This window comes from Dermacentor andersoni, chromosome 1, assembly GCF_023375885.2.
Source record: "Dermacentor andersoni chromosome 1, qqDerAnde1_hic_scaffold, whole genome shotgun sequence".
Taxonomy (NCBI): domain Eukaryota; kingdom Metazoa; phylum Arthropoda; class Arachnida; order Ixodida; family Ixodidae; genus Dermacentor; species Dermacentor andersoni.
Window position 1 is genome coordinate 45,128,049 of NC_092814.1, and position 27,958 is coordinate 45,156,006.

The following is a 27,958-nucleotide window of genomic DNA, read 5'->3' on the forward strand; positions in this document are numbered from 1 at the left end:
CTCAGATCTTAAGCAGGCTGTCATCAAAGCTCAAAACAGCCTGTTTAGTGCTGGTTGTAATATTCGTTTGGGCCACAACAGCATGGATTTTGTAATTTTCACTCTCAGAGGCCTGAAATTGATGTATGACAATTAAGCATGCCGCTGCTCGCAGCGCGACGTCTCGAAGCTCTGCGCGCGCAGCTTTTTGCGCGTCCACCAACGAGGCTTGCGAACATAAAAGAAATCAGGTAGTACTTGCAGCAAGACAAAAGCACTCAGGAAGACAGTTATCAAAGCGAATTCACGAGCACGACAAGCTCTGAAGATTTACCTTTTTCGAGAAGCGCCAGTACTCCGTAGAAGTCGTTGAGGTTGTGAATGCCTTTTACGTCTTCAGGGAGTTATCGTGGTTATCGCACCTCGTAGCAGCTATACATTAAACCTCAGTTTAAACAAACCCCCACGTTCGGCATATTCAATAAGACTACCGGCAGCACTCGTAAATGCCCGCAAACGCACGTGCACATCTTGCGAGAGAACACAGGCAACCACTTGCCAGACACAGACCTAGCAAAACACCAATGAATTCCGCGAGATGGCAGCGCCAGTTGCGTCTACCTACTTCTACCATACAGTCATACAATATTTATTGTCTAATTAAGTGTTCTAAAGTAAAAATTATTTATTAGTATACTTATAAAGTCTTTGGTTAATTGCCTAACTAATGTTAATATAAAGAAATATCAAATTATTTAGTTAATTTATACCCTGCCATCTAGCGAGCATACCAAAATAATAAGAGCAAACAGAGAGGCGTACAGACTAGGAAAGAAATGACAGGCGCTCGCGCTCTTTCACATGTCAACTTCCGGTATAGACCGTGGTATAGACCTACTTCCTGTGTAATGTTTGTTTGCAGCTGCAGTAGTAAAGAACTGGAGTAAAGCTATACCAAGTATCAACCGCTGCAACCAAAGTTAGAAATGTCCATGTGAATGCATCGAAATTAAGTGTTTGGAATACCTAATGGGACTGTTTGGGAAAACACCAGAGCGATCGCCGAAAGAACAGGTACCGATATAGTACAAGTTCAGACCACACGCACAGCACAGGGAGCGGTCATCTCAGCGTTGGCGTTTATCATTTTAGGTGCGAGAATGGACTTCAAAGCTGAGAAAAGAAGGGTACCAGCTGGATCGCCAAATCAGAGGTATGCCTTATATGTCACCAGCGTAGCATTAACGCGTTTATGTTACTTGACAATGTGTTTAGAGTAGCGTAGTCACTTGTGATTTAACATTGTTACGACAGCTATTCAGAGACAAGAAGAAGGTGTCAAGAAGTCTTTGAAAGAGGCCGCAAAAAAGAATGACAAGGAGGTGTGTCTTATCCTGGCTAAAGAGGTGCTTCGTGCTCGCAAAGCTATCAATCGGATCCACGCCTCCAAGGCACAGTTGAACTCCGTCGTTATGAGCATGAACCATCAGCTCGGTAAGTCGGATCATCTGTTCCTCATTAAAATCAATTTATATTGACAGCCTGTAAACGCATTTGAACATTGTTCGCAGCTACCCTTCGGTTGGCTGGCTCAATGCAAAGAAGTACTGAAGTTATGAAGAGCATGCAGCAGTTGATCAAAGTGCCCGAAGTAGCGCAGACGATGCGAGACCTGTCGAAAGAAATGCTGCGAGTGAGTGGATTAATTCAATACCTTGTTAGGATAAGCGCCGGTAGCTCATCTGGTATTGCAGGTTTTGACTGATTGTCAGATGCAAAATAATTTAAAGGGTTATCTGCGCCCTCTGCTTTCTTTTATTCGTGACTGTGCGCTTTCGCACGTATACTAACACAGCCTAAGCAATTAAAGGACTATGACACAACTTTATGTCCCTGGAAGAGGAATTTTAAGCGTTTATAGGTATTGCCAGCCCTGACCACCCGGTGAAACCTGCCTATTGTAACACCACTACCATAAACATATGCACTTTAATAGAGAATGCTATTCTAGTGTGCCAGGATATGTTCTGGCACAGCAGTTTTTTTTTTTTATTTGTTTTTTTTTTTCTCTTTTTTGTAACAACCTAAACCACAACATTCATCCATGTTGGTCACAAAAAAGTTACCCCCAAGTCTGTCAATTCTAATGCAATGGCCGTTGTACAGATTGTCTATATTGTCCGTATGTTGATTTGTTCACTCAGGCAGGAATAATAGAAGAAATGCTGGATGACACAATGGAAGGCCTTGATGACCAGGACGACTTGGAGGAAGAGGCACAGGAGGAAGTTGACAAGGTCTTGTGGGAGCTGACTGCAGGTTGGTGCTGTTCAAATATTCACTAGCAGACAAAAATTTGACACTTTTAGCACCCTTCCTCCCCTTTCCTTTGACAAAAAAAAAGCAAATGCTGTGTGCTTTCATTTTCTCCATATGAATTTACTGCTGTATAATTTAACATAATAGTTTTCAAACACTGAAATCCATCCAAAGTTGTGGTTATCACATCTGCTAGCCTGCATGTTTTCATTAATTCTTGCTTGATGTGAGAGTGCTATATTAGCTTGTAAAGTGTGATCAAAAGCCCACATTTAACTTTCTTCCCATTACTACATTTCACTTCTGTATGAACTAAGGACCTATGAGTGCTGAAAACAGTTTGAAATAAAAGGAGAACCTGCTCAAAGACAAACAAAAGAAAAACAAGAAAACATACTTGATACACGAGGTTAAAAAAAAAAGTTTGGTTCATACGCATTGCACAGTTACTACTTAGAGGCTAGCTATATCAACGAAAGTTCCACGAAGCACATGGTGCCTGCTCTGCTAGCTTAACGTAGCTGTCCTAGCATAACCCACAAAAAGACTGTCCAATTTTCTGGCATTTCAAGTTCATGATGAGGATTCAGCATACCTATTTTACATTGCAAGTGGTTGTTCAAGGCAACACATAAAATGAGTTGACAAAACGATTTCCGCATCAATACAAACTTGTTAAATCAGCAGAAAGTATGAAGTATAGTTCAGTATCCAATACCAACAGAATTTCACTGCATTATCAAACCATGTTCTCCAAATGTAACTCTAGAACATTACTTCAAGATAAGCTTATGTAATTGCAAAAGAGGAACGATGCATGTCACCATTTTCACAGGCCTGTTTTACTATTTTGTCTGCTTGGTCATTCCCAGATAAAGCGATGTCCACTATATGGTGCACATGTTCCACGATTGAAACAATAACCTCACTGTACGAGATCTGAAGTGGATGTTGCACAGAAGCTCTTGTACAGCCCACTCAGTGCTGTAACGACAGTGGCACACTCTGAGCTATCTTGAATAGAAGACACATAGCTGTGAATAAATCTGTGGTGGTTACAGGTAACTTCTGTAAACGTAATGTTTGCTTGATACTGAGTGGGAAACAGTTGTGCTGCGTAAAGATGAGAAGCAATGGAGACGCGTTTCTCATTGTTGCAGCACAGTGGCTCTTATGCCTCTGCTACGACCAGAGCGTTGAATGTGACAGCACAAAATATGTGCCACATTGTTCAGTTTTGTCCTGGTCATACAAATGTCAAAATCTATCAAATGCTACTCCAAGAAAGTGACGTCTTTTACCCATTGCTGAAGGATGGCTATTGATAATTTGGTTAAAGAAGTCAAAAGGTGAATTTTCATTACAAGCAGAATTGTGGAGCTGACTGGTGGTGTCTGGAAGAGGTGCTTCAGCATCCGAACTACAGAATGTTCTCCTGCATTTCTAAACTGACTCGTTCTGATGAAAGAGCTTTTGTTCCTTAATGTTGAACTGTCCTGTAGAAATGTCACGTTAAAGGTCCGTGGCACAAGCCAACAATGAGGTATCTGCGAAAAAGCAGTAGGTTGCCACAAATGGAGACAAAGTTGTGGTCAGGTCTGCCTTTATTTTTGGTAGAAAAATAACAGCAGTCTGCTTCTGAAATCTGTGCAAGAGGCTTCTATCTCAGTACTATATGGCTATGCCACTAGGTACAAGGAATCAACAAAATGCAATTGCCCATATTAAAAAATTCGATTTCTTTGAAGACAGACTTAACAGTGACTCCAGTTGGCTTGCGATATTCAGTCATGTACACGTAGCCAAATTAGTTAATTGTGATGGTCTTTTTCCAGGCCAGCTTGGCAAGGCCCCAACTGCTGTTACAGAATCTTTGCCATCAGAAGACATCCAAGAAGCTGGTCCATCGTCTGCCATAGTAGAAGACGAAGACGATGTGACGAAGATGCAAGAGCGATTGCAGGCCTTACGCAGCTGAATTGCAGCCAGCCTGTGGCTTGTACACCAAGTATGGTTGTTATCAGCGTTTGCCATGCCATTAGAGTTGCATTGTTCCTTGTTTCCTGCTTGTTGGCAACACGCAAACCTGTTCAGTCTCTCCTCAGGATGGCAGCGAGGATTGCATGTTGAATGATGCAGTTCGAAACTGTCATTAGTTGTCACACATAGAAATCATTGAGTGATTTTTGGCAATGAAGCATTGTTTGATACATGTCAAGGCCACGTCAAGATCCCACTCAGCTGCTGTCGCACCATTTTACGTTTGTGCTCTATTAAATCGGAAAAAGTAAACCAATTGGCAATAGCCATCCATGTACAGTTGCGTAGGTTAAGTGCAATGTTCATTTGTTATAAACATGGAAGCACCTCTGTTTGTGATGTCTGTTTTCAAGACTTGGTTGTTTCTAGGCAAGGTCAGGCAACCACACCTGGTCATTATTTTTTAGTGATCATAAAAGTGATGGATGTAGCAGATACTAGTTGGTCAAGGAAAAAGCACAAGTGTGGCAATATTTCACAAAATGCTAAAGGCATGTTGTGCAGGGGTTTACTTTGTTTGCAGCAAAACAGCCAAAACAAGCAGCCTCAGCAGGGCATTGCACATCTTGACACCAGGAACACCCAGTCAAGCTCAAGTTATGCTGTATCTTTCTAAATTTTGTGTAATTTTCTAAACAGCAAGGCAATTCTTGACTGCCTATCATTCCCACCTACTTGCAGCTACTGAGCACACTAGCACCAGAATTCCCTTTAGTCATTCATGCAAGAAACTATGGTGACAAGTGCTGCAGCTAGCCATCCAATTTTGATTTTTTCAACATGGTTGCCTACATGTATACAAGTGTTTCATTGGTGAAAATTGCTTATTCAAGTACAGCACAGCATCTATCACTATCCTTACTCCAATGTTTCAAACTAACTTAAGAATGAGAAAGGGCAACCACATTTTAATACAACAGGGACTGTTGAGGCGGTGCAAGGCTTCAAGAGGCTCCAACATGTGTGATGCTCCCCTGAACCCAACTTGCTACTAGCTGCCCTTTCCTGCCAAACATAGGTGCGGCCACAGTGGGGCAACAAATGTTCAAGAAATAGCAGCTGCAGGGAACAGGCTTGCAAGATTCGTTTGACCCATTGCTAGAGTTTAAAAACCTTTGCTAATATATAAACAATGGGCAGTTGCAAGCTTTTGGTTGGTGTCCATTATGCACAGAATTGTGCACTGCTGAATAAAATATGCCTTCAATGAATATTCATTGTCTTGTGGATGTACACATGGCTCATTCCAAGCATTGTCGAACAAATTTAAAAGAAGCTTTTGCACCACTTTAGCCTTTCGGCATTCAGCATCTGATTGTGCAGGATGGATTACATACACACATGTAATTGTTCATTGAACTACAGCAGCTGTAGGAGGAGTAATAGCACTCAAAACGGATACTATTACATGCACAGAACTACAAACAACACAAAGGGTTCACAGGAAGGTGGATGCTTGATGTGATCAAGAGAAGTCTCAGGCTGGCACCAATGTTTCGATAAGGGGACTTGATGAAGACAACTCCACCTGTCAAAATCGCTCCAATCTGAGACTTCCCCCTCGTTTGCTTACTGTTGACCGCTGCATATACAGATTGATAACAATTTATTCAGACATATGTACAACAAATAAATATCACGGACAACACATTATGTAGCACAAATAAATACCTCTCATTTATTACATTTAGCACCTCTCATTACACGGGCTGCTCTTGTCTTTTGTCCTTTTCGTGCACCTTTCTGTGCTGCTGAAAGAAGTCTCTTGAATGCTGCGGGCTTCTTCTTGAACCTGTATGAAATCCCATGTACACAAAAGCACTTAGCAACCAGTATGGACACAGCGGCAAGCAGACAAGAGCAAAATGCTGACTGCGTCACATCTCTTCAGATCCATTGCCGGATTTGCGAGAACTGCAAGTGCCATGGAGTTTAGCACCCACTCAACAAAATGAAGGTAGTAAAAGGAACCCCCCACAACCATACCTTTTGTTCAGTGACATTCGGTTCAATGGCACATATGCATAGGGCTCGAATTTGCCCTTCCTTGCATCGCCATCGGATGTCTGTGTATAAATTTGGGCGTGGGTCAGTCAATGGATTTTCACAAATAGCGTGAACAAGTTAACAAGCACATTTTAGTTTTATACCTTATCAGTCTTCTTTTTCTTAGAGGGTCGAGTGCCTACAATAGAATATGCAAGATTAGATCAATCAAGCTTGCAGGAGAATTCATGGCAGCCTTAATTTCATGAAAACATACCACTTGCTGCTCCTGATGTCCCTTCTCCACCATTTGCATCAAGAGGTGCCTTCCGCTTCTTGGTCTATAATTCAAGGACAGTCAATGAGCTGGGGAGGACATATGCTTCACAGAAACAGCAGAATGAAACATTAACCCTCGCTACATGAATGATAAGCTAGAATGGAACTGCAGAACCTGTTTTAAAAGAAATACAGCTCCTCTATCCAATATCCTCCACCAGAACAAAACTAATAGTGCACATTTTATACATCTCAGAACTTCTATGGCACGAAACCTCAAATTTAAGCATGTAGTTATTGGTTTGTTAGGGTGACATCTGTAAATTATCACTAGAAATAAAGAAGTTAGATGAATGGCTAGAAAGCTTAAAGAATGGTTAGAAACAATGCTTACAAATACATGTAATTCATCTGGATATTTCAAGCACATAGCTTATTGCTTTTTACAGATGCTAATACATGCACCCTAAAAGCAGACGCATACTACAAAGAGCCTGAACACAGACCATTAGAATCCAAATAGCTTCTCTACTTATGAAGAAATTCTTGACAACTGAAACACTTTGTTAACTAAGCAAGACAAAGGTAATTGGAGATTGCAGGGGGAGGCCTTCATCCTGCAGTGGACATAAAATGAGCTGATGATCATGATCTAAGCATGCACCTTATGGATGAGAATTTGCTGCCTTAAAGATTTATTCCAAGACAACATTTATTCAAGAGATAGAGCAACATTAGCTTTTTGGGACACAAAAGCCATGAAAAAGCAAAGCCCAAGCAGTGTAAGTACACAGAAATTTAGTGTACTTTCAGGATATATGTGTGGCCTACAAGGCTAACTTCACAATTAGAGACCATCACTTGCATTATAAGAGCTTTTGTCACGTGTTCTGAAAACTTTGAGGAGATGAATGTTAATTTTTGGCCAACACTCACGTGCTAAAATATCCTATTGGCTTTGGTTATTTTGCCTTTGACAAAAAAGTTCAGCAGCTAGGCACACAGTCTATTATGTTTTAATTCTTTAAATTATATGTGAACACAACCTTCTGTGTTTACACCATCTTTGCTCACAGAATCAAGGTTCACTTAAAACAAGCATTTGTAGGGTGAATCATTACAAACCTTGTAGTGAGACAGTGCCTCCAGAAGATCATTTGCTGCCTCTTCCGTATCACTTGCTGGCTCTACAAGTAGCAAAAAGTGCATCGGATCATGTGCCATCAAGTGCCTAAGGGGACATATGGCATACACAATTTCAAGGAACACTAAAGAAAAAATAAAGTTATGCTATAGTAGTAAATTATGGTTCTATAATACTATACCACAAAAATAGTCGTAGTTTCGCCTGAAAAGCAAAGCACTGATTGCAATGGCAAAGTATTAAGGCACCAAGCATAGTGTCGCGGTTACACCGGCAAATGCGAGCAGATCTCGCTCTATGACCAAGAGCACTAGCTATGACAACACTTGTGCGACAAAGAGCAACAGCAGCGGTGAAATTGCCATTTGGGCTGCCTCCCGCTTCAATGTGAACTAGACGCAATAAAACACAGCGCACACAAAGCCATCAACTCTGAGCGAGCGTAGCCTTTGTACCCACAGCAGATTACCTCCGTAAACGGTCGTGTTCAACCACCCACTAGAGGAAGCAGGCGCCAACCTGGCTCCTCCTCCCCGTGCCCACTTCCCCCAGTCTAGCACACGCTCACCTCCTTTCTCCCTCCTTTGCCCACATGAGACCGCGTGCATCTGCCCCACCCCCATCCCTGCGTGCAGCACAAGATGCCGCCACATCAAGCCACCATCCTTTTCAGCTCTAGCTCGCACCTACAGCACACATTATGTGGCGGCGACCGCATTGCACTTGGACTTTATAAAGAACATCACGGCAGTGGCAACGACGGTGAAAATTTGCCTTGAGTGTCCATATAGATAGCTACTGCAATAAAAACAAAGGCCACTCTTACAATAAGAGCTGGCTTGACAAACCAGAAAACATGCAAGAACTAACAACTGGTGGTGACGCCACCTTGTAAGTTCCCGCACCTGCTCGCATTAAGTCATGGGTTTTGACAGCATCTGTTGGTCCTTTTTTTTTTTAATTATGGGGTTTTACGTGCCAAAACCACTTTCTGATTATGAGGCACGCCGTAGTGGAGGACTCCGGAAATTTCGACCACCTGGGGTTCTTTAACGTGCACCTAAATCTAAGTACACAGGTGTTTTCGCATTTCGCCCCCATCGAAATGCAGCCGCCGTGGCCGGGATTCGATCCCACGAACTCGTGCTCAGCAGCCCAACACCATAGCCACTGAGCAACCACGGCGGGTCTCTGTTGGTCCTATTAGAATTTGTATTCTAAAAGAGCTAAAGACAACCTCTGTTACTGCGTCACAATGGCCTTAATATGAAAAAATATTTTGAAATTCATGCAGATGTATCACAGTGCAAAGTTTTAAAAAACTGAAGTTTGGTATTTAATATCTCTTCTATTGTAGTAATCCACCCCTTACTGCAAAACTGGTGAAAACAGACTAGAAAGGGCACTTAATTGGATTTACTGCTTAGCGTCCTTTAAAAGATGAGCTTCTTACCATCCTTGTCAACTTTTCCAGCCTCTGGGTCCAGAATGAGCAGCCGTCCATCCTCGGTCATTTCAAACGGGCATTTTCCCTTGCTTTTTGGTGGTGCTTTAGGATCTGTAGCTGTGTGCAGATAAGAATATGAAAGCATTACAATGGTACTTGAAAAGTGAGACATGGAGCCAGGCTGCTTTAGTGGATGTTACCTCACACATGAAAAAAGCCCCACTTTGATATTCACAATACACAGTATACATACACAGTATCTGCTTTCCAGCAGATTTATCCAGGAAGTCCACGATGTCATCTTCTCCTTGCTCCTCAATCCATGCAGGTGCAGCCTTCTTGCCTTTTCTGTTTGCTGGAATTTTCTCATCACTATCGTCAGATTCATCCTCACTGCTGTCCTGTAATATCTGCTCAATCCTAGAAGAAGATTTGAGGAACTCAGCACAACAGCATACAGTGTGAAGAAAAATGTATCCGCAACTAGTTTTGTAAGAGAATAACAGTACAATGTCATGCACTGTAAGAGTGGAGTGCAAAAAACTTCAAACACTCATAAAATAGAGCCACTTACTTCATGGTCTTTTACTTCTTAACAATACTGTGAGTACTATTTAGCACACCATCAAGGATGGTGGCGAGACACCTTCAAGCAGTAGAAAATATGTCATAGCAAAACTTTAAGTATGGATGAAGTGAACAGAGAAACTACAATTTAAGTCTAACAGCTGAAAAGTGTTTATCAACGGAACATGTTTAAAATAATTTTTAGTGACATTATTAGTGCCTCAACATCTCAATAGGACACTACAAATGAAAGACGCTAAAAATCAGTGTAGTCATGCCATACATTGCAATTTCATGTGCACTCTTGGCTTGTTTTTTGCTAGCCACTGTCTCAGGCTGCCTCCTCGGGCTGCTTCACCAGGCATTGAGCTCAAACCTAGCAGTTGTTCGACTAGCACTATATTTGCAACAAAATGCTAACACTGGCTTCTTGGCAAGCTACCTATGATGTCAACATGTGAAAGAGCAAGTAGAAACAACAAAAGCACACCCTTCAGTGGCCCCAGATGGTCCAAGGATCCCAGAGCTGCTGGCCACATCATCATCATGTTTTTCTTTGGACTGGTACTCTCTGCTCCTTTCATCCTTCTTCCGTTTTTTTCGCTTCTCAACTTTGCGGATTTTGACGGCTAATTTACGGTAGGTCTCTGGTAAGAGTCCAATGATGTTTTCATAGCTAAAAACAAGCAAAAAAAGAAGCACTAAAGCAGCGATTTATGGACTTCATAACATCACAAGGTTCTAGAATACACAATTAATAAAGGGAAAATCAGACATCCACCCGTTCGTAGCAATTGCTACAAAGGAAACCCATACGGTTTCCTCGAAAGAAAAGCCTCACAGTTGAAGAAAAATTCGTCCTGGTAGCAATTCGTCCTTGTAGCAATTGCTACGAACGGGTGGATGTCTGACTTTTCCCTTTATTAATTACTTCTCTCCACCTTGCGGGTTTCTGCAGAACTATTATGTCATAGAATACACAAGTTATTTACCAATCAAGACCAATGCCTTTTAGCTTTCAAGATGCTAAGTACATGACCACATTATTTAATCATGGCCAAATAACATAATGCTGGATTTAAATTTTTATTGTAGTTTAAAAACATGAAACATGCTTCAATAGACACTGCAGCATTAACAATCTTGCGTGCCCCTCACTATAGTATGCACCATATCTTGATGAATCAAGCCAATATCTAACTCCACATCTGTCTGCGCTATCACTTTCAACCTTACCCAACCTACAGGTCTTTTGGCAGAAATGTCTCAGCTGGCTTAAGAGATTAAATGGTCACACTACATCTTCACCAGAAGAATATACACTTACGAACTAAGGCTAAAGAAATTTTCTACACAAAAAATGATAAGATTCAAGATAGCTTTATTCAGAGAGACGCCTGAAAGTATTGCACAAATAGCTCCCAGGAAGGCCACTACCAAATTTTTATTGTAAGACAGCTCAAGCTCCGATTTTGCAAAACAGCTTACGCTCCCATTTTGCAGGCTTGTTCCTGCCAACCTCTTCACACATCAATAGTGTGTGCAGACAAAAAAAAATAAAATGAGCACCTTGGTATCTAGTTGTGTTATAGGCTTCATTATCTATGCTAGCCTGGCTGTCCACACTGCGAGCACTGGTCACCAATGCAATTCATTCAAACAAGTGGGAAGACCTGCCTGCTATCGGGGCCCCTTCAGAGCAAGAAAACTTCGGAGATAAGCTAAGCAAAGCTATTTTTCAGGAGTACAAGGCTGTGCAGAAAAAATACTCACCCAAACTTTCGAATCAATTTGACAAAAATGTCTCTCAGCTTCATTCGGAAATGCTTCCGGCAGTCTTCAGACATAGAGCACAGGTTGGGAATCTAAGGGATGCACATGCAAACAAGACGCACCAGTCACCACACGATCATGTAGTTTACAGCATCCTCACTAACAAGCAACATAACCATTATGCAAGCAAGGAATCTGCAACACAAGCAACTACAACAGGGTATGCCAATAATCACAGATCCAGACTACAAAAGGAAGTTCAGCTGTATGTGATAAGAACTACAGTGAGCTCAATGTGCTTTCAAATGATTATGCAGATTCAACTAACCATAAGACCTGGTAATGAGGTCCAGAGATCAACACGCCAACTATACTTTCCCTCAACTTACCAGCTTGGTCAAGTGCTGAGCCAGTTCTTCTGTGGAAAGGATGACAAAGAGCATCCGCACAAAATAAAGCGCTGCTTGCACTATCTCTCGATTATGTGATGCCATGACAATCTCAACAGCTTCAACTACGGCATTCAGCACATCATTGCTGTAGATACCTGCACACAAAACAGAATCTTTAAGCATCTTTACAATAGCCAATTTTATCATACAGCAATCATATATCATATATCAAAAAAACATACAGCATACCTGACTTTAAGAGACTGGCCACCATTGTGCAACACATATTACACTCTTAGCCATATTTCTCGCAAAAAAATCAGGTGTGTTTTATTTCTACTTTGGACACATAGAAAATGTGCGCACTTTTGATTCGAGGGCGTGTTAGAATAGGCCAAATACTACCAAACGAATCAGCAGTGTGTTTTGATGTTTTTTCTGCATATTGTTGATTCAACTCGCCAGATAATTCAATCATTTCGTAGGTCCTGTCAGGGTCGAATTAATGGAAGTTAACTGTAGTGGAGAATAGGAAGTGCTTTATTGCCGCTCAGTACTCAGTCAAAGGTAATATTTTAGCTAGTAACAACAAGATTTTATTTTCCAATTAGCCTAGCATTTACATTAAAAGAGCAAAAGCACTGTAAGCAGACTCCAGCGGGGGCAGCTTGCTTCCAGAGGTGTAACTGGGGCAAGCACTAGCTTCAGCTCTGCTGGTAAGCAGCTGCAGAAGCCTCAACTCCAGATGTTTTGTTTAGCGCATTTTCTAAGTGGCCAATGGCTGAATGGGGCCCGTTCTGGCGGGAATTTGAAAGGAAAAGTCGCCTCTTTCAGATGAGACCAAGATGTCCGCACTAGCACACGGGGAAGAGCAGGCGCATGTTTCGTAAAATGTGCAGTTTCAGCACAAGTTCCGCCTGAAATTCAGCTAGTACATGTCGTATAAGGCGTCACACTGCAGCTAAAATACTGATGTTATCAGTATGAAATTAACAATGTAGATGCAATAATAGCTGTACACTCTAAAAATGCAATAAAAAAATCGAGCTTTTTCGCGATTTTCGGTCGCCACAACCCGTGTCTCCCCTTAAGTTTTCTTGGGAGGGATCTCGGCGAGACCTCTCGCACTGTTAAAACCGGTAACGTTACGTGAAAGCATTGTGGTAAGCAGTTTATTTTAGTAATGAACACATTATGAAGTTGACAGTGCCTCTGTTTCCCAATGTTATATCCTACATACAGTGTAATCATTTCTAATTTTACAAATACTTTCATTGCAGATAACATAACTCTGGTCTTTGAGCTGGATTATTCAGAGGCGGACATTACTTGCACGAGAAATTGAAACTAATTAACAAAATCACGAATTATCTTCCAAATTAATTACCTTACAGCACATACTACAATTTACTAATTGTAGCTAGTGAGTTTTCAAGGCATATTCACTTGGAATAATTTACCAGAATGACACCATTTTGGAGATATACGCCATCAAACTCATCGTAAAAATGCACTGTTGTTCCACTTACTTTTTTAACAAAACGCTCTTTTATGCACTGAAGCACAAAGTAACTGGAATGCCCATGTATTTCGCTCCACACTTTCGAAAATAATATCTCTAAACCGGTGTCGTCCTGGAAATTCATTTAATTGGACATGTCTTGCAAGCTCACCGGCTATAATTAGTAAATTGCAATATGTGCCATAATATAACTAAGAAGTCAATTAGTGAACTTTTGCTTATTAGTTGAATATCTGTTTCGATTTCTCATGCTAATAATGTCTGCCTCTTCAAATAATCCAGCTGAAGGACAAGAATTATGCTATCTGCCACATGCGATCTTTAAAAATTCCATAAAAACTTAAAAATGATCACTCTGCATGCAGTTCATAGTGGTATTGTTATTAGTGTACTGCACTGTGCAGCAATACAAGCTCCCCATCTTTACAATATCAGCCCTCCCCCATTACCCTCTTCTGCCTTTTTCTCTGTCCAGCTATACGGCACGTCACTATGAAGTCATCCACACTTGGCTGCATCCTCCTCCATACAGTGAACATTGGTGAACAAAACTTTAGGCAACACCCCACTCTGAGCATACTAGGAATTATGTTCATAAAAGCACTATATTTACAACTAGTTTACACAGACAGGAAAGGAGCACACAGCAGTGAGAGGACACCAATGAACAAATGCGTAAGAAACAGCTATGCAGGTGGGTATACTGTGCTGCAAGCATTTTCATTTTACCGTGCCGTAGGTAAGATGGCAAATGGCATTCAATATTTTGAATATTTCTTATTAAATTCAAGTTTGATTAGGTTAAATTTTTAGTTAGTATCTTACACAATGAACACACATATGTGTGTGTGTGAGTAATGGGACAATTCCACGGATATCCAGGCTTTAAACTATGTGAGTGCCAAATCAAAAAGGTTTTACTGTACTACATAGTTGCTTTACAACTTTATCCGTACCACTATTCCACTGTGCTCAATATAATATACATACGATTCTGACGTGCACCCAATTTTTATGGTCTTAAAGTAAGAAAATAAAAGTGATGGTGATTTGTGATTTTAATGGCGCAGCAGCCGTGCAAGCTATAATGTGCCAAGCACGTTTTTCGAAGTAGTTAATTTGTTCAAATGTGGTGAAATGGTGTAAATGGCCAAGCGAAGTATAAGAGCATAAAATGTGCTACAGTTCCTGTAAGGTTTCTGTGGCTTTGAAATAGTTGAAGTATCTTCGTATGGCACAAGTGGTTCATCGCTCAATAAGAGCATGGGATGGAAAGGGATTCTTTTTTTTGTAAGAAATTTTAAAATATCTTTGTCTCCATTTTTTCTAAGCCGGGACATAGGATTAGGTGACATAAGATTACCTCGTAATATCTTTCAAGAAAGATAAAAGTGCACATGAATGTAAATCTGCACAAAATATAGCCTGTCCTTAGGGTCGTGATTAGAAAAAAGGGAACATGCAGAATTTATGTTCACAGAAGGGAAACTTTTTTTTTTTTTAAACCAGCTTTCACACAAGAAAGAGGCGCATTTTTGTCACCATTCTCGCTTTAGTGGCCACATAAGCGCACAAGGCAGTTTTCCTGAGCGATCACTTTTAGGGATACTACTATCACATTCACGAGATTTTACGTGGCTCTGCATCTGAAGTAGCAATAACTTGATTTGTGCGAGTTGGTTCATTTTAAGTAAAACTTGAAGCAGCACCAAGAAGACTATGACAGTAACTGAAAGCAAACACGGCAGGACGAGCGCTGTACTGCCAACTTGAAAAATTTATTGAAAGATCAACCAGCTTTTATAACATGTCAGAAAAACACCAACAATAACCAAAAAGGTAAAAAGGCATGCGTACTGCCTACATGTAAAGGTGCTTATCTAGAAAATTTATCTCAAGATTTGTTAGGCTGAGTGACATTGTACTAACACAATGATCTCCAGCTTTGGTAATGTAGTAGGCTTCTACAATTTCCCTTCTAGATAAGCACCTTTAGTATTTGTAGGTAGTACGCATGCCTTCTAACCTTTTTGGTTATTGTTGGTGTTTCTTTAACATGCTATAAAAGCTGGTTGACCTTACAATAATTTTCCAGTTGGCAGTACAGCACTCCTCCTGCTGTGTTTGTTTTCAATTACTGTCCTCGTCTTATTCGCACTGCTTGAAGTTTTACTCTGCATCTGACTTCTCCGAATATGCGACCGGGAGTGTTTCTGGCTCGCTTCGCAGATAGCAAGCTTAGCAGAGTGCCAGAAATGCTGGTGGCTGTATATGCTGACGCATCCAGTGCCGAATTACACGAAATCTCATCCAAATGATAGTATCTCTTAAAGTGATTGCAGTCAAGCACAAAGTTAGCCCACAGCAACATTCATGAAAACGTGCTCTGCCGCCATCTCGTGATGGTGACGACGAAGCATCTGATGGCTCTGATGGCAGGCTGTTGCCAACACCCCGAATGCAGTTTAGGTTTCGTATCAGATTGTAATGTGCAAGCAATTTTAGACCCCCCCCCCCCTTTTTTTTTTTTCAGAAAGAAAGCGTGCGTCAGACTCGTGCAAGTACAGTAGTGCACCTGTCCGCTGGTTCATGCGAGCTATGTAAGTGGTAGAAATGCAAACAAAGAACTTCTCAGCAGCTTAGGAATAGCACCCATTATGCAAGTGCAAGTTTAACAATTTGTCTTATTACAGCTTTTGGTATGTTTAAACACATCTTGCACCAGCACATAACAAATCTGCACCGAACACCATAAACAGGCACTTGTACCTTTGAACTCGTAGAGGGCAGTGGAGAGAGCCAAGATGGTGCAGCTGACTAGGTAGGAACCACCTGTGAAGCCAGCCGTCAGCTGCGACACAAGTTCCTTGATAGCTGCTCCGGGATCCTCTGGCTGCCATCTGATCAGTGCCTTGCCCACAGTTAGCACAACCTCATACGCTGCCTGCTGCACCTTAGCAGCATTCACTTTGGTGCACAATACCGCCTGCAACCAGCAATTTCCAAATATGCAATAAGTCCACTAGTTGATTACAAAACAGCCCATGACCACTGCTCCCCAATATTTTCCAACTGCCAGAAATGAGTTCCCACTAAACATAATGGAAGTCTCCTTTTAACAAATTTAGTATCACATGTATCAGCATAATATAGCTAGCGAAAGCTGAATGGGCTCTGTTTCTACGCACACAGATTTTATAATAGTTGGGGGTGTGTGAAGATTGAACAGTTTGTGAATGGCATTTGTTAATTTGATTTACCCCACACGTTCAGTATAAATGTGCACGAATAACACTTTTACGCAACTTATAGAATGATGCAAAACCATGTCAAATCCTGGCAGACTTTCCAGTGGATAGTTAAAGGGGTGGAGAGCGTCAAATGCTTTATGTAGACGACTGCATGTTGAAAATGCCTCTGCAAGTATACCCACATTCTGAAATGCAATGCATACCAACGCTGAATGCTGACGTAGGCAGCACTCGACTTATGGCAACTGCTTGTCAGTGCTCAACACAGAGCATCTGTGCTATGTGTTTTCTTACTTTGAAAAATGTGTTTTTAAATTGCATGGGGCAAGTAGCGTAATTCAGCCTGTTCAGGCGGATTATCTAGAGAGGCAGACGTTACTTGCATGAGAAATTGCATGCCCAGGTGGCTAACTTAATTAACTTTTAAGAATATTCTCTAATTAACTATTCACTTTAGGGCACATGCTATATTGTGCAGTAGTAAAGTCATACCTGCTTAGCAGAAATCCTAAGACTAGTGCCACTTTCGAAACATTGGACACAAAATATTGTTACGCGAAAGCACAGCAATGAAACTGTTTACAGGGTGTACTTAAAAGGGTAGCAAGCACTGGCCAACACAGAAGCCAGCCAACATTGGGCAAAGCATGTCGTCGTCATCAGATAAGCAGTGGCCACTTATAGGTACGTCCTACTAAATCCAAGGGTCAACATCAACTTCTAGTAGGACGTAGCAATATGCTGAAAAATTTATTGCCACTACAGTCAAAATTATCCCAAACTGCTTGATGCATGCCATTGGGAAACTTAGCTGTAACACTGTATTCTCTAGCCCACATTAACATAAATATCAATTATGGGGTTTTATGTGCCAAAACCACAGGCTGATTATGAGGCACGCCGTAGTGGGGGACTCCAGAATAAGTCGGACCACCTGGGGTTCTTTAACGTGCACCTAAATCTAAATACACGGGTGTTTTCGCATTTTGCCCCCATGGCCAGGATTTGATCTTGCGACCTCGCACTTAGCAGCCCAAGACCATCCATTAACCACGGCAGGTGAGCCCACATTAAGGCCAGATATTTTGAAAGTTTGCTAGTCTTTTGGTTTCACTACTGCTCAGCTTCAATTTCTCAATTGCAACATGCAGCCTAAAGTGAACAATTATAAATGTTAATTAGTGAATTGTGCTAATTAACTATCAGTACATTGCAATCTCTTACGGAGGTAATTGATGGATAATATTGTTCCAACTTTTCAGATGCATTTATGGAAAAGTTGGAACAATGTTATCCATCACAGGTTATCTTTAAGAAATCTGTTCAACCTGAAAAAAAAAATGGTAGCATAATGAAACGAAGTGCAACAGGCAGGAAAATAAGTCATGTGTAAAGACTGCCTGCCCTGGAATTAGATGTGACCAGCCATCACATGTGGCAATGTCACACCTAACGGCACAATACCCGCAGTGGTGGGTTAGTGGCTCTTGCATTACGCTGCTAGACAGAAGGTCACAGACTTGATTCCTGGTTGTGGCAGCCGCATTTCAATGGGAATGACGCCTGTGTACTTAGATTAAGGTCGACATTAAAGAACCCCAGATGGTCAACATAAACCAAAAGTCCCCCACTGCAGTGTGGGTCAGAATCAAATACAGTAGAACCTCATTCACACGTTTTGGAAAAAGCCACGAGAAAAACATATTAAGCAGGAAAATGTTCGATCCGAAGTAACTAAAAAGTTTGACAGACTATTGTTGACATCTACGTAATGCGAAGCGTCGCATGGATCGTTGCGGCACGAGACGCCGTCGCACGTCGAGCTGGTGGTGCTCTGGCGGCCTGAGACCTATTTTGTTGTCTTCCTTTAGCGTGATGTTTTAGGAGGGCGACGGGAAACCGAAACGAAATCGAGCTGATCGACGATGCCGAATGCCGCCAAAGCGAAACGTGATGGCCACATCGCGCCGCCCGAAGAAGTGAACGGCAGCGCATTTGGATTATCGCCTACTAAATGTATGCAGTACGCTACCAATGGCACCATATATATGCACCATGCACTGTAAAACAGATAGGTGAAGAGGCTTATCGCAATAGGTTTGGCGGCGATTGCTGTGAATGCGGTGTGCGGTGACCCGGGCAGAGATTTGCTGCTACCGGAATAGGAAACTGTGCGCGCTGTCGTTTTCATATGAGACAGGCGGGGTTCTTGATCGCGTGCGCCTCGCGCCTTTGCTTCTTCACACGGGATCTAGCAGCCTGAAAACATACATATACGATCGCAGTCTGCAGCAGGGAACGGCGGCGCGTTTCGGTCATGCACTGCACTTTCAACGGCACCACGCGCTGTGAAACAGATAGGCGAAGGTGCTTATCGCAATAAGATTAGCGATGATAGCTGTGAATGCCCCGGAGAAGATTTGCTGGAACCGGAATGAGAAACTGAGTGTGCACCGGTGTTTTCACATGAGACAGGCGGGCGAGTATTGCGGTGAAGCTGCCGCGGCGGGCAGCTATATACTGTTCTTGATCGTGTGCGCCTTGTGCATTTTCTTGTTTACATGGGATCTAGCGGCCAGAAAGCGTATCATATGATCACAATTTGGCAACGTCCTGAACGTGCCGGAAAATTGTGTTTTCCGAGAACGCATGAAACGGTAAAAAATGAGGGTAACTCTACTGGGTTATTTTTTATGTTTTAGATTGAGAATGCTGGCACCGAGAAAGCGTATGTAGCGGGAACGTATCAATGAGGTTCTACTGTAGTTGTTTTGGCATGTAAAATCCCTGAATTTATATTTTAATAGCACAGTAAAATTTCAGCCTGCTTTACTTCCAAGCATGAAGGCATTGAAGGAATGCACATCTTAGGTGCTGCACTGTGTGTGTCTCATGGCCTACTAATACAAGCATAAAACGTAGCACAACCTGTTTATCCAGCACTTCAGATCACCATAAAAGCAACAGCTGAGTGTCAACAATATGCCAAGAAGGAAAACAATAACGCTTTAACAAGACAATTATGGTCTTTTACATGCAGCCATATAGAACCACCAAAGATGGTTCCAATTATACATAATATATATATATATATATATATATATATTTCTTTTTTTTTGGGGGGGGACAGTCCCAGATTATCAGAAGCATTAATAACATGTTTTACTTACTCTTTTCCATATTGTATGATCACACAAGGCTTGAATATTTGAAATGTTAGAAACTACTTGATGTACACACTACTACGTATAGTATACTCTGTCATGTAATATAAATCTGTGCTTTTCATGGCTCTAACGCCATATCAGCACTCTGACTGGCTACAGGAAAGAGTCCCAATATATGCATGACTACACATACACTTGCCTCTTGCCGATTGTACTACTGTATAAAAATGTCAGTTCAAAATGGACAATTTCAATGATGGAGCTTACAGACGCCATACTAAAGTAGTTATACACAGTAGCTTTATATCATTACTAATATCCAGTGTTGCAATCAATGTGAAAACCATAAAACAGTCACTAAGTGCACTTGGTACTGTTTTCATCAGCAGCCCATTAAAAGGGGCCATCTAACAATTATTAAGGACCCACACATGCAGCAGTTTCTTAGAAAAATTTGTGTTTATTGGATATATCTTTTTCTACCTGCAAGCTTCCTTGTTTGAAAAGTCTGAGCATCAGCAGCACTGTTAACAGAGCAACAGTAACAGCACACCACGAAAGTGCTGCGTTGCACTTTAAAACTATGAAATATGAAACAATACAGTCGCCGACTGATTTCTCGGACTCCAAAAATTCAGACATGCTCGATTATTCGGTCTGCTTCGCGGTACCACCATTCTCCCCATAGACTATAATGTATAACAACTGCCGAACCTCTCGTCTGATTTTTCGGACACTCCTTGAGCCAACTTGATCGAGAGCACCATGGACAGACTCTGACCGGTGCATGGTTCGACTTGCTGAACACCATTTTTGTTTTGAACGGAGCTTCCTTGCTGCCCCCGAAGTGGCACTACTGCAAATCCCCAATCATCATCATCGTTTCTGCCTGGTTCGATAGAGTGGCTACAGCAGTTCCAGTCTCAGCTTAGTAAGCCACGTCAAAACAATCCAGCAGCTGATTTGTTTTTTCATGTACAACGCTGCGAATAGGCCACGTTTTTCGTTTGTGCGACTGGTGTCGGTGTGACGGCGTGGTGGTGTTTGCTTTGTGTGCTGTGTCGAGGTTGTGGTGATCCAACACGGCATATGGAAACATCGCGTCAAGTGTCTAATGGTGCCGACAGTGCCCGCGCAGACTGCGCTGGGGAATGCCGGCAAGCGGGTGCCGGCAGGCCTAGGATTTGCCGCCTTCCAATGTGCTCCCTACTGATGCCGAAAATGTTCTGCCGAGACCTGCGCAATGGTTGCATTGCGATTCCAGACACCATCTCATTTGACAGTTTCACAGGTGCTGAAACTGCTGTACTGACATGTGCAGAACTCGACGACGGCGAGATCATTCGTCAGGCTTCTGCTACACCGCCGGACGACGACTCCGAGTCGGCTCCGATGACTCCGAGTACAAGCAGTGACTGCTTTCAGCCACCTATAGTGACCGTACGACCTTCTTCAAGATTCAGGCTGATCTGATCGCGCGTAAATGAAACAGCGTGCAATGGCGCATTCACGATTTCTTCAAGCCTACTGCCAAGCCCGAATAAGTACGTGGAAATAAAGAACTTTTTTTTTTCTTAATCTGCTTTCTGGGACACCTGTTTATTCAGAAATTTCCGTCAGTCCCCGTGAGGTCCGAATAAACGGTCGGCGGCTGTACCTGCAAATTGTGCCAGGCTTCTGAAAAGCTTATACAGTCAAATCTTGTTCTAATCAAATGAGTTATAACAAATTAATGAAGATAACGAAGTAATTGCAACTACCCCTGAAATTCCTATGGAAACATGCATTTAAGATGTTCTAATGAAGCAATGTTTTCCTATATAGTAATATATACTGTTACGATCGGCCAGTGGGGAAGCAGCCTTCTAGCCTCTACTGCCCTACTGTGACAAATCGCTTCGTGAGGCTCACAATACATCGCCTCGGACAGGCCAGCGGCAACACCAAGGCACGTTTGATGGCTATGGGGTTGATGGATGGCATGTGGTCGCCAACTACGACGCCGTGATCAAGGAACACCTGTAAAAGTGCTTTAGACGCCGCTTCGTTACAGTCACTACTGGGTCATACCAGGAGCCAAAACACGCGATGGGAGTCAAACATGATGCCCCTGTCTGCGAGCATCCCCATCTTTCTCTGGGACAGTGAGCCAAGTGCAAGTGAAAGTGAGCTCTGACGTGCTCAGCCAGAAAGAGTAGTCTAGGCCTGACCAGTAGCTCATGTTATGAGAACGATGTACTGCACTCCACGCTCCGGCCAGTACGAATATGCCTCTCCTACATAAATAAAGCCCCCATTCCGTTCCTCATCCTCTCGACCTCGTACTCTTCACTAAAGAAGCAACCCTCATCAAGTAAGCTCGGAAGACTGCATGGGCACTGCTAAGCCTCCGTGTGACGCCCCGGTAGCGTAGGCCAGCTACCTGTTACAAGGCGCACCGGCGGCGTAGGCTAGAGAGCGACCCGCTGTGTGATGCCAGACTGTGTGAGGCCATGACTCCCGGATCGTACAATATACATATAACTTCCTCTGCTTTATAATGTACATTTACTGACCATCTCGTGCTGACTAGACCAAAATTTGGCAGCACAAAATGTTGCTAATAAAAACTAATCTAATGCAGCAGTGTAGAAGCCCCACGACCTGTAACCTACTTGCCAACGTGCCAAACCAGCCATATTGCCAAGTTGGTAGGCAAGCTCACACAGTACTGCTACTGCCTCACCACTGCACTCTACCAATGCCACGACTTTTGCAATCTTTTGAGCTTTGTGCATACAACATACTGTGCAATGGTTCAGGGATGTGTTCACATACAACACTAAGCCAGATTAAAATGCAAACAGAGGAGCAAGTACATGGATTGTGGAATGTGGAGAAGGATGCCTTTTCAGGCATGTAGCATTGTCTAACCACCGCTGCAATGAACTGCCCCACATGCACAGTCATGGTTTTTTTTTATCAGAAGAATGGCTTGCTGAGCAAGCTTGTATTTTATTCTTGAAGTGAGATGAAAAAAAGGGGGGGGGAAGGCAGCGCCGTGTTCATCTTTCTTGCCTTCATATTTATTTTTCACGCTGCTTGCTTCAAGGGTTTTAAATGTCTTGGAACCATATTTTATAACTATACACTACATTTTCAATTCTTTTTGCCCTACATCAGTGGCTCGGAGAAAGCCATGCCACTGTTAGTGCTGGGGTCGGCTAAACGGGGTGATGAATGATGGAATTAGAAATCAAAGACGAGATTGTTTGCTTCCACATTCTTGGCCATCACTCAGGTTACTACCCACATTTCGAATGTGCCCAAGAGCCCTGTAAGCCTTCGATTTCATGCACCGTATTTACTCTCATAATGTTCGCACTTTTTTGTAAAAAAAAATTGGCGCAAATTCAGGGGTGCGATCATTACGCGGGTTAAATTTCCTGCGAAAAAATTTTTTTTCATCCCGCATTTGCTTTGGGATGACAACAGGTCAAGCAGGCGGCTGCCGCTATACAATTGCGCCGCAATAGTGCGGGACTGGTGCGGGACACCAAAACAAAAATGGCTGCTGGCGGAGCAAACCGAACGCGGCAAATTTTTTTTCTTCTTGCGAGTACACTACGCGCATTGAAACAGTTTCTTCTGTATCAGTAATGAGTAATATCGTTAATATTGGCAAGTTTGCGACAATAACATAGCCATGTTCACTTTGAGGGGACAGAAACAGAGATGGGCGCGCTTAGCTGCCAGTGACATAGAAACACAGGGCGGGCATGCTGTGGGAACTGCGGCATTTGTCTTTACTATCCTAATATGGCACGTTTCCGCTAAAGGTGGGCGAATATCTTAGCTGTGTTACAAGTGTCCGCGTATGAATAGGGTACACTTCTAACGTGTCAGTGTAAACGTGGCCACTATCATTGCCGCTCACGATTTGTTGAGTGCCCACGAGTGCAGACAAGAATCAAAAGGCGCCTTTTTTGTCGTTGTTGGCCAAAACCATCATGAAGCCTACAAGTAATAAAGCCAAGGCAAGTTTAGTTGCAGCTTTTTTTTTTTTTCATGGAAGTGCGGAAAGTGATGAAAGGAATGAAATGGGGCATCTGCTTAAGAATGTTTGGTGCGGGCAGACCGCTTAGTATGTCTTCAGGAGCCGTTCGCATAGCATTTGATAGCATTTGACAGCATTCGACAAATGGTAAGCACGATCATCATTAGCTAGACTTGGCACACAAATATTGCTGCGACAAGTTCGGGGTGCGATCATTACATGGGAAAGAAAAAAATCTAATTTTGACGACAAAATTCAGGGGTGCGATCATTACGCGAGTGCGAACATTATGCAAGTAAATACGGTATATCTGTTGTGCAGCTATTTCTGCATGCCCGCCAACAGCAAAGATAGGTTAGCATTGACAGCTGCATTAGAAAAAGCAGTCATCTCACTGACGAAGACGTGATAGAAAACAATGTTTCATGGCCCTTGAGTAGTGCACTCTGGGCTTCAGCACTGGCTTTGACTTACCCACTAAAGTAACTCATTGCAACCCCTGTTGGCCATGAGGGTGGACAACATTCATAATGAAGTACAGTGAAATTTCAATAATTTGATATTTCTTCATTCGAACCACTATCCTTCTCATCCCTCGTAGTGTCCCTATTGTGGAGCAAAGCCCACAGTATATCATTGCACCTGGGAGTGCCCACACCCTCCGGGTTACTCTCCTATTCCTTCACCTTCACCTTCCTCCTGGGAGACTGCGCTGACCAGCTCAGACCCGCAAGAGCACAGACGGCTGATCCGGCGGGCACGCGGAGTGGCGCGAGCCAATGGGGCCCTGAACTAAGGGCTCCACCCTACGAGGAAGTCACCCAATCTCATTACAAATTAATGTTCTCTCTCTCTCTCTCAGCTTACCCTCACGTTTCCCTTTGAATCCACAGCAAACGATACGCGAGACGCAATCTTATTGCACTTTGACATTTACGGAACCTGCTTCTTTGGGCACGCCGTCGTGTGCCGATGGACGAAAGTCCCCATACTAAAGCAGTTATACGCAGGAGCTCTATATCTTTACAAATATACAGCGTTGCAATCGCTTCAATATTAGATTTTTTCGATGTGATGCCAGTGGTGGCTTTTCTTTTGCACGCTGTATCACACAAATGAGCCAGCGCTATATTTAAAGGGGCTCTCCTTAGTTCAAACTCCGTTTTATTCAATTTCCAGCCCTTTCTGGAGTTCGAATTAACTAGATTCTACAGTAATTTTGGCTTCACTTTATTTTGCTACGGTGAGATTTTACTGTAATTCAATATACAGGCTTTCTTTCTTTTTTCCGTCAAACATTTAAAGGAACACCTGCTATCTGTGCTGCTTTCAGGCACTTGCCAGATGGCAGCCCCACCGACACTGCACTGCAAGACAATGGCAACGACACAGGACACAACTTGAGGAAACCAGAAGGGGAAAAGAAGCAACACCACACACAGTGCCAGGTAGACAATTATGAGCCCAAGGCTGCGTTCAGTAGGCTATGTGACGATACATGAAGCAAAGCCAGAGTCTTCAGGAAGAGCTCTTTGTAGTTACATGATACACCTTGGTCAAGGGGTTAACTTCAGGACAACAGAATGAATGATGGAACTAAAATAACACAAGTAATTTGGAAGACTTACCTCATGAAGAGCTGTCCAGGCAAAAGACTTGTGCTCAATGCTCAGGTTACCAAGCAAAAGGACCAAGCAACGAAGGCGTGGCTGCAAAAAAAAAACAAAAAAAAACAAGCAATTCATTAAACAAGGCAACAAGGCATAGATTAGCCAACGAGTGCAGCCACAGCTGAACCTGTACATACGTTCCAAAGGGACTACTAAACAAACCTGCTTGTGGCTACTGCAAAACTGCAAAAGTCTACTGCTCTTCAGTGACCTTTTACATAACTGCAGTGATGTCCATGCAAAAACCGATGACTGCACAAACGTAGGGAAAGTCACAGTGACCTTTGTGCAGAACTTCTGGGCAACCACAGTGATTATTTATGCAATGCAAAGTTTAATGATCTGTTTGCAGTCTACCTTTAATGTCTAGGTTTGCTCTTCTCCACTCGCTTGGGCGCATCATGCCTAGTTTTTTTTGGCTTCTTTACTTGCAAGCTACCTGCAATGCCCAGGGCCTTCCTTCATTGGCCTTTTGCAGTCTTAACATATTCTTAATCAGGTTGAAGATTAAATCACCCAGCTCCAGTAATCCACAATGCAGATAGCCTCGGCATTCTGCTAAAAGTTGCTTTCAATTCTAGCTGTTACAGCGTAAAAGTGAGGCGGGCTACTGGCATCAAGTGCACGTGAACTCTGAACGTGGTGAGGTTTGTATACAGATGCGGACCTTTTACTTTACTCACGTAACTGCGTTCAGAGCAAGCACAGTTAATCTCCACCCCCGTCACAATCGTTACATGGATTCGCAGAGGGGTTGCTAGTTTGTGACGGAGCAGTTGGCAACAAAACTACGAGGGAACACTGGCAGCAAGCAGGTAATACAAGCAGCCTGCACACTCTCATGGTCATTCCTTCTGCCAGCTCCCACAGCTTCTGCAAAGGATGTCTGTCACCTACAAGCACTCCAGATTCAAAGCCAGATGTAACAAAAATGCAGAGGCACTGCTGTGACAATCTGCACAGGCAAAGAAAATTTTTAAAAATCCTAATGCCATAACTTTTCACAACACAAGAGATTAGTAAATGCGGCCGAATTTTCAGTTACATTGTAATTTGAAGTGGCTAACAGCAAAGATGAGGAGTGCTAACAGTTGTCTGCCCCTTTTACTTACACTATGTCTGTCTGTTTCAACCATGCAGCTTGTCTAATGGCTATTCTCCCATGACTTGGAAGGCCTTAAAACTTACAGTAGAGCAAACTGTGGAAAGCAGCCAACAGATACTATTGACAATATGTGTTTTATGTACGACCCAAGGTACCACTTGTTGCACATCCTTAACATGCAGAACTCCAACATTCGTTCCATCATGGGAATGTTCTGCTACAAGAGGTGGTGATTTTTACCAGTGACCACATGGTGATACTAGCTGCATCTCCTTTTCGGTACCTGCGCTGCAAGCTCACAATATAAAGTAACCATGGCACATGGAAAAATTGTGTAGCAAGTAATATACAGTTGTTTATAGAGTTTGGTACACAGCTGTTTTAGCGTATAGAGTTCACACAGTCAAGCCCACATGTAAGAGCACACAACCTGCAATCATTACGAACGATGAAGGCATGTTCTTTTATCAATATGACATTTTCCCTTCATTTCATCAACTGATAACAAATAGATAGACATACCGCTCTCGATCCAGGGGCTATGCTCTGTAGACTATCCAGGAGAAGTTCACCGAGTTCTGCAACATGTGTTTCAATGAATTCCTTACAAGTAGGAGTTGGACAACGGCAAATTTCTTCCAAGACACGGTATGCCTTCTTTTGTACTCGACGGTCTGAGTCCTACAGGGTAAAAAAGCACAGCAAAACAAAAAAAAGACATCTAATAAATGTAAAAATAAGCAGGCTAAATATTTGTGGTAAGTCACCGGGTGGCAACTTTGGCCAAAAATTAAGGAGGACTATAAAAGTCAACTACTACTACCCAAAAATTAAGGAGGACTACAAAAGTGAACTGCTACTACTATACGAAATCAACTGAAGTCATAATGGTGTTTTCATCACCAACTTTCCTCCTAACAGAAACCCAAAACAGTCTATTGTGATGCAAATAGCAGGTGGAAGGATGATCTAGAAGATGATGCATTTAAACGTCGATCCTCACCTCTAAGTTGACCTTACTTAGCATGTACATGCGTTGAATATTCTCCGGACCCATCTTGCTGACTAGGGATCTTGCCAGGTCTAAAATTGCATGCCTGCAATATAAAGTCACAGTATATGGCACAACTTTATCCATCAGAGCTACAGGGTGTCCCTTATCTCCCTGTCTAGAAATGGCACTATATATATATACTTTGAAACTTACTTGCTATGAGAAGTAATCTGCTCATCTAACAGTTTTGCAGATGCACTAATGAAAAGTGCACAGCAGAGCTGCAA

At 42.5% G+C, this 27,958-nt stretch overlaps 3 protein-coding genes across 3 annotated transcripts in view; 1 reads left to right on the forward strand and 2 right to left on the reverse strand.

The window, feature by feature from the left end:
* mino (glycerol-3-phosphate acyltransferase mino) overlaps positions 1–513 on the reverse strand; it is a 126,869-nt gene extending 126,356 nt beyond the window's left edge. The window contains exon 1 of the mRNA XM_050191070.3: positions 314–513. The gene's annotated coding sequence lies outside the window, so the exon portion shown is untranslated. The remainder of the gene's footprint in view (positions 1–313) is intronic.
* A 329-nt stretch (positions 514–842) lies between these two features.
* Positions 843–5,549, forward strand: Vps24 (vacuolar protein sorting 24). Its single transcript, XM_050191094.2, has 6 exons — positions 843–1,053; positions 1,132–1,192; positions 1,294–1,473; positions 1,551–1,672; positions 2,184–2,298; positions 4,134–5,549. The coding sequence occupies exons 1-6, from the start codon at positions 1,009–1,011 to the stop codon at positions 4,274–4,276; spliced, it is 666 nt and encodes a 221-aa protein (XP_050047051.1). The 5' UTR covers positions 843–1,008; the 3' UTR covers positions 4,277–5,549.
* A 439-nt stretch (positions 5,550–5,988) lies between these two features.
* Positions 5,989–27,958, reverse strand: part of LOC126543191 (RRP12-like protein) — a 57,248-nt gene continuing 35,278 nt past the window's right edge. The window contains exons 18-32 of the mRNA XM_050190327.3: positions 27,885–27,952; positions 27,681–27,774; positions 27,200–27,358; positions 25,531–25,611; positions 16,218–16,434; positions 11,924–12,081; positions 11,535–11,626; positions 10,252–10,437; positions 9,448–9,614; positions 9,201–9,311; positions 7,729–7,790; positions 6,602–6,665; positions 6,489–6,523; positions 6,325–6,404; positions 5,989–6,130 (exon numbers count right to left, since the gene is read on the reverse strand). Coding sequence (XP_050046284.3) covers positions 6,013–6,130; positions 6,325–6,404; positions 6,489–6,523; positions 6,602–6,665; positions 7,729–7,790; positions 9,201–9,311; positions 9,448–9,614; positions 10,252–10,437; positions 11,535–11,626; positions 11,924–12,081; positions 16,218–16,434; positions 25,531–25,611; positions 27,200–27,358; positions 27,681–27,774; positions 27,885–27,952 — 1,692 coding nt within the window. The 3' untranslated portion in view covers positions 5,989–6,012. The remainder of the gene's footprint in view (positions 6,131–6,324; positions 6,405–6,488; positions 6,524–6,601; positions 6,666–7,728; positions 7,791–9,200; positions 9,312–9,447; positions 9,615–10,251; positions 10,438–11,534; positions 11,627–11,923; positions 12,082–16,217; positions 16,435–25,530; positions 25,612–27,199; positions 27,359–27,680; positions 27,775–27,884; positions 27,953–27,958) is intronic.

Bases quoted from the DNA above. Each gene is read 5' to 3' on its own strand.
- Vps24 (XM_050191094.2), top strand. From the start codon at position 1,009: ATGGGACTGTTTGGGAAAACACCAGAGCGATCGCCGAAAGAACAG. The intron at 1,474-1,550 runs GTAAGTCGGATC...CATTGTTCGCAG, and splicing joins GAGCATGAACCATCAGCTCG to CTACCCTTCGGTTGGCTGGC. The intron at 1,673-2,183 runs GTGAGTGGATTA...TTGTTCACTCAG, and splicing joins TGTCGAAAGAAATGCTGCGA to GCAGGAATAATAGAAGAAAT.